The sequence below is a fragment of the Diospyros lotus genome, chromosome 6 (assembly GCF_014633365.1).
Source record: "Diospyros lotus cultivar Yz01 chromosome 6, ASM1463336v1, whole genome shotgun sequence".
Classification (NCBI taxonomy): Eukaryota; Viridiplantae; Streptophyta; class Magnoliopsida; order Ericales; family Ebenaceae; genus Diospyros; species Diospyros lotus.
Window position 1 is genome coordinate 18,061,761 of NC_068343.1, and position 12,289 is coordinate 18,074,049.

The 12,289-nt window shown below is 36.7% G+C and overlaps 1 protein-coding gene across 1 annotated transcript in view; it reads left to right on the forward strand.

Annotated features, from left to right (window-relative positions):
- Positions 1-1,109: 1,109 nt before the first annotated feature.
- LOC127803577 (ubiquitin carboxyl-terminal hydrolase 4) overlaps positions 1,110-12,289 on the forward strand; it is a 50,664-nt gene continuing 39,484 nt past the window's right edge. Inside the window, exon 1 of the mRNA XM_052339915.1 lies at positions 1,110-1,415. Within this exon, the coding sequence (XP_052195875.1) occupies positions 1,299-1,415 (117 nt within the window). The 5' untranslated portion in view covers positions 1,110-1,298. The remainder of the gene's footprint in view (positions 1,416-12,289) is intronic.

Below are 12,289 nucleotides of genomic sequence, written 5' to 3' on the forward strand. Positions count from 1 at the left end.
AATTTTAAATTTCTTTAGATGGTGTTGCTAACTAATAGTTAGATAGAAAAATATAAGATATAAAAAATATTATAAATTTTTATCATTTCTAGTATATTTATTAAATTTATCTAATAATAATTGAAATAAAAGTAATGTTATTTTTTATCTTAATATTTTAAAATATGTTTATGTTATATTCTATTCTAGCATCATCCATTTATGGTCCAGACTCAGTTCAATGGGCTGGCCCAATCACCTAGAGCTTGGAAAGATCCTAGCGACCTCGTTAAATGAAACCCATACATCACCGAAGCCCGAAGCCTGTAACGCAAGCACCTTACGGGCTCTTGATAAAATTCCTGGCGAGCTCTCAACGATCGACTAACGGGTTCTCTATAAAACCCTCAGTTCGCTGTACCACCTAGGTCGTTGGCCTAAGACCATCAGCTCGCATAAGTGGTAAAACTGTTGAGAAGTCAAAGGTAGGGACTATTCACTTTATCTGCAACAACTCATGCCTCTCGTAATAAGGATCCCACTCCCGATTTTGTGTAGACGATAAGGGTTATTTGTCCCCCATTATACACTCATTGTATTCCTTTATGTTATCTAAATTGTAAAAGCCCCTCAGTATAAATAAGAATGATAGATATCATGAGGGGCAGAGACAGAAGGAATAATCAGATATCGCCATTCTAAAGGAATAATCAGAGGGCAATCGTGAAGTGGACATCGTTCTGGTCGAACCACGTAAAAATCCTAATGTTGATTCACTTGGGAGTTCTTTGTTTTTCTTCCTCTTGATATTTTGGACTTATGCATTGCGGCCCAAAAAATGAATCGGGATTGGCTGAAATTGAACGTTGACAGTTTATCTCTTTTCTCTTAGGATAAAGATATTTTAATTCTTACAAATAAAAAAAAAGACGTTGGTGTCTTTCAATGTATTTCAAAATATTTAACAATTAATTTGATAAAAATATTAAAATATTTTTAATATTATCTTAATTATTTTATATTTTGATTCAAAAGTATTTTAATTTTATTTTACTTATTTTAATAAATAATAAATATAATTTTAATTAAAAATAATTTAATCTCTTATTTTATTTCCGCCCGCCTGCATTTTCTATTTTCTTCGTCTCCGTGAAGCAAGCCCTCGTATCCATCCGCGCTCTCCCTGTGATTCATCCAAGCAAATCCAATCACTTCCGGCCAAACCCTAGCGAGAATTTGCGCAGATATAGAGAAGAATTTTATCTGTATATGCAGAGAGAGTGAAAGTTGAGGAAAATAGAGTGTTTTGGATGTGATAAATGGGTGCTGCAGGGTCCAAACTCGAGAAAGCGCTGGGCGATCAGTTTCCCGAAGGCGAGCGATACTTTGGCCTCGAGAATTTTGGCAACACGTGCTATTGTAACAGCGTTTTGCAGGTCAAAAACGTTTGCCCTTCACTTGGATTTGATGCGTTTTCTTTGATTTTTATCCGTCTACGCTGGCTCGTTCAATGATTGATAGATATGGTACGACGTTTGTACCGGGCTTTTTTCAGAATTAGTGAAGATTTGTTGCTCTTGAGTTGAGAATAACAGATTCGTGTCTAGTTTGATCGGAGCGTGTTGACAGTGTGTGATTTTCTCGTTTGATTGGTGCAGTTTCTTGCATTTGCTTGTGGTTGTAGTTGTGGTCTCCTTCTTGGATAATTGAAGAGGCGTTTGCTTAGTGCCTGTGGCTCTTCTCTTTTCCCTTTGCTTCCTGTGATTTCTTCTTCTTTCTCTTGTTTCTTTGTTTATTTTTCCCCTTTTCCTTTGTCTTTTCAGTTGGTTGTGGCTGCCCAGATATGCATACTTTTGCATTCAATGTAAATGGTTTGGCTCTTGTAATGTTTGGATTGAAACATTACATTCATGTATGCTAGATGGTCACTCTGAATGTTAAGTTCCAAAACTTTGACTCACATTGGTGATTACTGATGCCATGTCCCGTTGACACAGCGAGATGCAGAACAAATTTACCTTGAATATGATGAAATAATCACTTTTATGTATGCTAGGTGGTTACCCTGAATGTGAAGTTTTCAAACTTAGGTGTCATTTGCCATGATGATTCCATTCCTAGCCGTAGGCTCATTACCCAATACTTGGCTTTCATAACATCTATATGAAGCAATTACCTGAAAAGAAGTATACAAAATAAATAGAATTTTGTTCTTCACAGAATCTCTGTTAACACTTCATTAACATGGAGTTAGCTAAATCAAACTCAATTAATTTTCAATAAATTTTGTCCTTTGATCATTGCAGATGGGTCCCACCTGAACTCTTGGTTGGTGATTCCCCTAGGAAATGGAGGGAACCAGGCCCTTTTTTTTTTCCTTGCTAAATAATCATTCTGAAGCCTTTTTTTGTAGCACAAAGATTTATATGTGGATTGTAGAGGTTTTAGACTCATGAAATAAGTTTTGACTTGCAACACACAATTTGCATATTTAAGATTCTCTAGATGGTGAATTTCACGAGCATGAGGGAAGGAAAATTGAGTGGTATGCCTTGATAAAGGAGTTTTTTTTTTTTTTTTTTTTTGGGGGGGGGGGGGGGGGGGGGGGCTGTTTCAAAACTATAGGTTTCTACCATGGTTACTATTTTATGGTTTACAAGCCATTAGAAGATCCTTACAGTGAATTTTTTAAGGAAAGATCCTTCTGGATTGGTGTGTCATGTTCTAGGAGTTGGTCATTCTAGCTGTTTTATTACGAAGTCACTTGGTTTGGTCTGAATTGTGGTGGCATTACATAATGTTTAAGATGGGCAACATTAGGAGAAAGAAGGGATAAATTTGGATGTTATTTGCTCAATGTGTACTTGTGTAGTATTTCAGAGAAAGGAACCTCTGTCCTAAGGATTGGGGGCTCAAGGCTCATGGATTGAAGAAATTTCTTTTCTTTTAGTGGAGAGTAATTGGGATAGCATTATGATATTTTATTGAACTCTTGATTTATTTTAAAATAAGAAAAACACAAACACTTTTTAGGAAGGTGCCATATCACTTGGGAGACTATTTAGGTGGCACCAAATATGTGTGAAACACTTATCTAAACTTGTGCTAATACTTTTTAATTTTTCTAGAGCTTGAAACTTCTTGGCACTAGGGGCAAATATGTCTTCCCATGATGGAAATACATGTACATTTTGTAAGTACATAACACTTAAATTATAAGTTTGAAACAAATAATAAGTACAAGATGGCCAAAATATTTTGAATTAGTTGTTTATGTTATTGCAGATGATATTGTCTTGATAGATGAGATAAAAGAATGTGTGAATAAAAAACTTGAATCATGGAGACATGTAGAATCCAAAGGTTTTAAACTAAGTATATAAAAGAATTGATCCATGCAAGATGTTAGTTCAGTAAAGACATAAGTGTGGATGATATTATTGTGAAATTGGGAGATTAAGTTATTTCTAAAAAAGATCAATTTCAATATCTTGGATCATTTATTTGAAGGAGGGGGAGATTATGGAGGATGTTGTTCATAGAATCAAGGCGAGATCGTTAAAGTGGAGAAGTGTGTCCAATATTTCATGTGATTTTAAAATCCTCTTAAAGTTAGAGGGGAAGTTTAACTGAATAACTCTCAAACCATCTTTGTTGTTTGATTTAGAATGTTGGATTGTTAAGTGCCAACATGTGCAAAGTAGGAGTGTAGCTAAAATGAGAATATTTGGTGGATGTGCATTCACATAAGAAAAGACAAAATAAAAAACAAGATCATATGTAATATTTTTGGAGTGGTGCCTATTGAATATAAAATGAGGGAATCACTATTAAGATGGTATAGACACACCTTTGAGGTGAGTGAATGAAATGGAAGAAATTTGTAGTAAAAGAGGGAGAATATAACCAAAAACCATATGGTGAGATTTCAAAGGTGATACAAAATGAAGTCCAGGAATCAGATGGTGGATTTAAAAGGTCAAAATCAAACGATTTTTAAGGAAAAAAATGTGGCAAAAGATATTAGAATGTTGGAGAGGCTAACTAAATGTGGATTGAAATTACTACTGTTATTTGAAATATGATGAAAATTGTTTTGGGAGAATCGAAAGGAAAAAGTCCCAAACTAAAGGGTTTTGTGGTGGGATGAAGATGTACATGGAAAAATCAAATCTAAGAGAGTTTGGTACAAGAAAATCTAAAGAGGTATATTTTGGCCACAAAAGAAGCAAAGAAAGAAGTTGGTCAAGCAAAGTCAAACTTTAAAAGTTTATACCAATTACTTGACACAAAAGAAGGGGAAAGATGTGATATATAAAACTAGCTAAGGCAAGAGAATGAAAAACAAGGGTTTTGGGCCAAGTGAAATGCATAAAAGACGAAAACAAAAAAATACTTATAAAATGAGGGGGGCAATCTAGGAGAGAGGAAGTGGTAATTCTTGATTATTCACTGAAGGCAGACAAATAAGTGTTAGGTTGGGGCATTTTAGTAATTCTGAAGAAGATGGGAATTGCATGTTCTATAGATGTATATGTCTAAATGAAACAAAGTAAGCATTAAAAAGATGAAGAATACAGTAAATCAGTTGAACTAGATAATATCTTGATAGAAGTATGAGAATGCATGGGAGAATAGGGCCTTTTTGTTAACAAAATTATTTAATGTGCTCCTTAAATCAAAAAAGGATGTCAAATGAGTAGAGGAAGAGCAGTTTAATTTTTATTTATAGGAATAAAAATGTTGTTCAAAGTTGTCAAAAGTATAGAAAAATTAAGCTAATGAGCCACACTATGGAACTTTGGGAGGAAGTGATAAAAGAAAAGTTAAGAAGAGATGTCAAGGCGTTTGAAAATCAATTTAGTTTCATACTTGGTAGGTTAACAATGGGAGCTATATACTTGTTGAGATGCCTAATGAAAAGATATAGAGATAAACAAAATGATATGTATGTGGTGTTTATAGATGTAAGAAAAGTTAATAACGAAGTTCCTAGAGAAATCTTATGGAGGATCTTAGAGAAGAAGGGAGCTTGAACTACTTATATACAAAGTTATTAAAGAGATGTGTCTTAAAATAGAAACATGTGTTGGAACATGTACGGGAGAGATTAAAGCTTTTCCAATTACAATTGGATTACAACGAGGATCAATATTAAGCCTTTATGTCTTTGCCCTAGTAATATATTAACTCCCTAAGCATAACCAAATAGAGGTGTCTTGGTTGATGCTATTTGTAGATGATGTTGTATTGTTGGATGAGGCAAAAGGAGTTGTCAAAAGGAACTTTGAAGAAAATATAATTCCTTACTTCATTTCGTGAGTAAACAAATATATTTACAAGAGTTCCTAAGAATTCTCCTAGGTTTTAGGATTAGATTACACTCCTAAAAACTAGGGATAGATTACAATCCTAATTGGTAGGACTAGATTACAACAATAGCTTTATAAATTACAGACTTACATACATAGATTAAATTTAAAAACAAATCAACTTTAGCTTCTTTATCCTTTAGGCTCCTTATCTTCTATTCAACACCAATTATTCAAACTTCAATCGTTAACACTCCCCCTCGAGATTGAGAATGGATATCATCCATTCCAAGCTTGCTAGTCATCATTTGATACACGACTGCAAGTAACCGTTTAGTTAGAATATCTGCCAGCTAATCATAAGATGATATGTATGGTGTACAAATCAAACCACTATCCAACTTTTCTTTGATAAAATGCTTGTCTACTTCAACATGCTTAGTTCTATCATGTTGGACTGGATTGTGAGCAATACTTATTACTGACTTATTGTCACAGTAGTCTCATAGGTGCTGTCAAAGTGATATTCAAGTCGTCTAGTAATATTTTCAACCAAAGAAACTCACACACTCCTAGAGCCATGGATTTGAATTCAGCCTCCGCACTTGACTGGGCCACTACACCTTGTTTTTTGCTCCTCCAAGTCACAAGGTTACCCCTTAGGAAGGTACAATAACTGGATGTAGATCTCCTATCCACTAATGCCTTTTCCTGGTGTCCCTTTCAAATAATGCAGTATTCTATAAATTGCCCTTAGGTGAGTTTCTTTGGGATTATGCATGAATTGGCTAACCACCCTGAAGCAATACCTGAAAGGTTAAAGAAAGTGTAGAGCACAAAGTGAGAGAAAGAAAGAAAGAAAATCAGCTCTCAATATTCACCAGTGAATCAAGTAATACAAATCTTAAGTAACATAACAACAAGCTGAATATTTATATCCAGCGAGGATCTAAGCTAATGAGCGCCAAACACAAATAATCGTAACTCTTAAAGCAACAAAACATAAGATGTACAATAAGAAACAACAAATACAAATACATCCTCTAATATTCCCCCTCAATTGAAATTGCTCCTTGACTGCTGAGTCGAGAGAAGACCTTGGTAATACTGTCTTCGAAATAAGAGAGAATCTCAGATGCAACTGATCACGTAACGGCTAAAAATGACTTTTTGCTAAGCCTTTAGTAAACACATCCGCAACCTGATAGTGAGTAGGAACATAGCGAATTTCAACCTCCCTTTTCTCAACTTTCTCCCGCACAAAATGAAGATCAACCTCCAAATGCTTAGTGCGAGCATGAAAAACAGGATTTTCAGCAATGCTTTTGACTGGAAGATTATCACTCCAAAGAACAGGAACCTGAGCAGTGGAATAACCAAGCTCAGAAAATAAGGATTTTAACCACATAACCTCAGTGATGCCCATAGCAATGGCTTTGTATTCAGCCTCCTACGGACCGAGCTACAACCGACTGCTTTCGGGAGCTCCAAATAATCAAATTACTTCCAAGAAACACACAAATCCTGCTAGTAGATCTGCGAGTAACTCTACAGCCAGCGTGATCGGCATCAGTGTACATCGTGAGAGAAAGATCAGGAGAAGAAGGAGAGAAAAATAATCCCAAACCAAGAGAATCTTTAAGATATCGAAGCAGCCGCTTGCAGGCAAGACAATGCTATTGCTTGGGAGTGGAGAGGAACTGACTGAGTCTAGTTACAATGAAAGCAATATCTGGATGAGTATAGGTAAGATATTGTAAGGATCCAATGATAGTGCGATAAAGAGAAGGATTAGAAAAAGATTCACCCTCAGCAGTTAAAGATTCAGCCGTGTTCACCGGTGTCTCACAAGGCTTACAATCCAACATGGCTTCCTTCTTTAAGAGATCCATAGTATATTTGGTTTGAGTGAGATAAAGACCATTAGGGTTACGGTGAGCCTCAAAACCAAGAAAATAGCTAACAGAGCCGAGAGTTTTGAGAGCAATATGAGTATTCAAATCCTGAATACAAGCTTTTAGAGTTGTGGGATCTGAACCAGTTATCAATATATCATCAACATAAATCAAAACAAACAGCACAAACTTAACAGTCCTCTTAATAAACAAGGAAGCATCAGAAACAGCCCGATTGAAACCCCAAGACTGTAAAGCACATCTCAGCTTGGTATACCAAGCCCGAGGAGCCTGTTTTAAGCCATAAAGAGATTTCTTTAACTTGCAAACATGAGTAGGAAACTGAGAATTCACAAACCCGTCTGGTTGAGACATGAAAACATCTTCATTCAAATCACCATTTAAGAAAGCATTGTTAACATCAACCTGTTGAATATCCCACCCAAACACAACAACCAAAGAAAACAAGACTCTGACGGTGGGAGCTTTAACAACAGGGCTGAAGGTCTCAGAAAAATCAATACTGGGGGTTTGATGAAATCTCTTGGCAACCAAACGTGCTTTGTAACGAAGCACTGTACCATCTGCCTTAAACTTTACCCGAAAAACCCACTTGCAGCCAATAACATTCATGTCCTTAGAGAAGGGAACTAAAACCCAAGTGTCATTACGTTACAATGTAGAATACTCTTCTTCCATAGCCTAGACCCACTATGAATCTAAGAAGGCCTCACAAACAGTGGTAGGTTCCAATGAGCTCACTAAGGCATGAGGAGAGGATGTGGAAAGAAGTTTAGCCTTGGATCTGGTGAGCATAGGATAAAAAGAAGGTTTAGGAACACGAGATGAAGGAATAGAAGAATGAGAGGCAGGGGGAGGTAGCAAGGACTGAGATAACTGAGGAGGCAACTTCTCCAAAGAAAGAGATGATGAAGTTACAGGAGAAGAAGAAGTAGCAGAAGGTAAAGAAGAATTCGGAGGTTGTGTTACTGCAAGGGAAGAAAAGGTAGGAAATGACTGAAAGAACAAAGTAGAAGGACGATCAGAAGTGGTAGAAGTAACAAAAGACGAAGAAGATGCAAATTGAAACAAGCTAGGATAAGGAAACTCATCTGGATTAAAAAGAACATGGCGAGAAACATATACACGACCAGAAGAGTCTAAACACTTATAGCCAGCATGTCCATGACTATACCCAAGAAAGATACATTTGGTGGAATGAAAACTGAACTTATGTTTGGTATAAGGATGAAGATAGGGAAAGCATGCATAGCCAAAGGGCTGAAGATGCAAATATGAGGGTGATTTACGAGATAGCAGCTCAACTAGTGTGCAAAACTGAAGAGGAGCAAAAGGAAGTAAATTGATAAGATAAACTGTTGTTTGGAAAGCCTCAACCCAAAATTTAAGAGGCATAGCAGCATGATTGAGTAACGTGAGCCCCATTTCAGCAATATGATGGTGTTTTTTTTCAGCTACACCATTCTGCTGAGAGGTATAAGGGCAAGTAAACCGAGGTTGAATGCCATGTAATTGTAGATAAGGTAGAAAGACTTTAAACTCCCCTCCATTATCTGCTTGTAAAGCTTTGATCTTAGCATTATACTGAAGTTCAACGAGTTTATGAAATGTGGTAAAGACAGGCAAAGCATCAGATTTTAACTTGAGAGGATAGAGCCAAGTATAGCGAGTGTAGGCATCAACAAAGATAATGTAGTAACGATATCCTTCCGTAGACAAAGTGGGAATAGATCAGAATAGACCAGTTCAAGTAGTCTAACTGCTGTGATTTCACAATTAGAAAAATGAAGCTGATGGAGTTTACCAATTTTGCAAGAGTCACAAAAAGAAAGAGATGACAAGGAAAATGGAACATGGATTTTATTCAACACCAATCGCATTACATTGAGTGAAGGATGCCCAAGCCTGGCATGCCTTTGTTTGCACAAATTGCTTGTTTGAGCAACATTTACATGTACAGTGGAAGAATCTAACTGATTACAATGGTGAAAAGAAAGACTATCACATGAAGAAGATGTACTACATACAAAAGACCTAGGATGAAAAGAATGAGCTGAATGCCTGGAATCAGCAGGAACAAAAGTTGAATTCAGTTGATATAGACCATCCTTAAGCTCCCCTTTGAGTGGCACTTGTCCGGTATTCTTGACCTTAATCACACAAGAATGAGAATCAAATTCAGCAATAAGACCATGATTCTTAGTTAATTGAGAGACACTGATGAGATTTTTCTGCATGTTAGGAACATGCAAACATTTGGTAAGGTAATGGAAGAAAAAGGCGGAGAATGAGAATATAACTGACCAAGGCCAACATTAGAGATTGCTAATTTCTTACCATTTCCAACAGATACTTTATCACCACCATTGTAAGGAGTATGCAACAAGAGATTTTGAAGATTAGTGGTGATGTGATTTGTGGTTCCAGAATCAACAAACCAGGACTGATCTGAAGCAGATGGTTGTCGGTCTAAAGGTTGCTGAGGAAAATAAGGCTGTTGAGGAAAATGAGTATAGTAAGCACTCTGGACCGAACCAACATCATTCGAGTAGACCTCATTAGAGTCACTTAAGGAGGCTAGATAAGCTCTAGAGTCTAACTGTTGATTCACTAGTGAATTACCAAAACTAGTCTGACTTGAAAAAGATTCAGACGTCCTCTGAAAATTCTTGTCAAAGCGATGATAACATCGATCAACCAGATGACCTGGTTTACCACACAATTGACAATAAAAGCGTCTACCAGACTGACGACCACGGCTGCGTCCTCCTCGTGGACCAAAACCACCTCCTCTTTGATTTTGACCACCTCTCATATGCTGCTGGAAATTATTACCTCCACTTTTCTGATTATAATCAGTCAAATTGACTTGCATAGAGGATATACCAGAGTCAAAGTTAACAGTCGACAGTGGTAAGTTTTTAAAAGCTAACCTCTGTTCATGTATCAACAGCAAATATTGGACTTTATCCAGATCTATGTCATTCATCTGATACGTCACCAAGCTAACTACAGTCTCGTAGTCATGATCTAAGTCATTTAGAATTGCAAGAAGCAATTCTTTGTCATCTAAAGGTTCACCCATAGCAGCTAATAAATGGCCGATAGTCTTAATCTTGAGAATATAGTCGTTAATCGACAAGGCATCCTTCTTAATTAGCCGTAACTGCTGCTTAAGTTGAAACGACCTAGCAATGGTTTGCCTCAAATACAAATTCTCAAGTGTAGACCATACCTCAGCCGATGACTCGCAGTGTATTACCTGCGCTAGAACGTCTTTATCTATCGTGGAGAACAACCAGCCAAGAAGGAGCTGATCTGATCGCAACCATGTCATGTACTCTGGATTCAACATCGTTCCTCCAGCATCCTTACTGCTAGGATCAGCAACATACTTCGACGGTGGTGAAACTTTATTCAAGAACGAAAACAAATCGAAGGCGCGAATTGTGGTTAAGATTTGCGCCTTCCAAAAAATGTAATTTCCAGAATCCAATTTGATCGGAATGAATTGAAAAACTTTCGCAATCGCACCAAAATCAGATTGCGAAGAAAGAGAAAAGACAGATGCTGAACGAGGTGGTGAAGAGGAGGAAGCACTTTGAGCAGACAGATCCATGACTTACGTCTTCAGCTCTGATACCATGAAGCAGTACCAGAAAGATTGAAGAAAGTGTAGAGCACAAAGTGAGAGAAAGAAAGAAAGAAAATCAGCTCCCAATATTCACCAGTGAATCAAGTAATACAAATCTTAAGTAACATAACAACAAGCTGAATATTTATATCCAGCGAGGATCTAAGCTAATGAGCGCCAAACACAAATAACCGTAACTCTTAAAGCAACAAAACATAAGCTGTACAATAAGAAACAACAAATACAAATACATCCTCTAATCCACCCCTTACTGCAGATGCAATATCTGGCTATGTTATGATTAGGAGCTCTTTTGACAACTCAAACAATGTTTACAAGTGCCAATTCTCTCAACTCCTCACCTGAAATCAATCCAAAACAATAGAAATAAGAAACTGAAATTGTAAAATCAAAATTAAAAGAATGAAAATAGAAATAAAACGTTCAAACCACAAACACGAGACAACAGTTTATCCTAGTTCGGATTGCTTGAAAGCAACCCTACGTCCAGCCTTGAAATCACCCCAAGAGCAGTCTTGATTTAATTAGAAATCAATCAGTACAACAGTCTCTCCTTCTTCGAGTACACCCATACAATTCTCTCCCAAGATTACAAAGTGCTATCAATCATCTAGCCTTTCCTCTCAGAGAATACATGCACTCGACAGAATTTCATATCCATAAATGACTCCCTTTGCCTTTTATTTATAACATAAGGCAGACATCCCAATGAAGACTTTTAGATATTTACAGTTTAACCCCCCAACTATCATTAATTACAGATTGTGATATAATCTTTTATTTAATTCTTCATTGACCCTCAAGATACACTGCTTTCACTAATCTTATTATCCTATACTCGAGACAACTTTTTAACAGGCCGAGTATGAGCTAGGTAAATCAGCCTACCCACTAGCCTTTGATAGGACCCCTTATCAACTTTATTATCCTTTAGAACTTCTCCCAATTTGTGATTGGATTCAATTAGAGTTTCAGCTGCCTTACAACCTAGTAGCCCTGTTTCTGTTAGCAAGTTCACAATGTATTTATGTTGAGAGATAAAGATGCCTTCCTTTGAGTGTGCAACTTCTATGCCCAAGAAGTATTTTAATCTCCCTAATTCTTTAATTTCAAACTCATTAATCAAGCATTCCTTGAGTTTATTACTGCCTTCTTCATCATTTCTAGTCACAACAATATCATCCACATACACAAGTAACATTGTCACTCCCTTTGTGGATGAGTGGTGAATAAAGAGAGTATGGTCCCCTTGACTTTGTTTATACCCTAGGATAAGCATCACCTTTGTAAATTGGCCAAACCAAGCCCTTGGGGATTGTTTAATGCCATATAAAGCCTTATTCAATTTGCACACTACATTCTCCTGAGTGGTTGGACTATATCCAGGTGGTAAATCCATGTACATCTTTTCTTCTAGATATCTGATA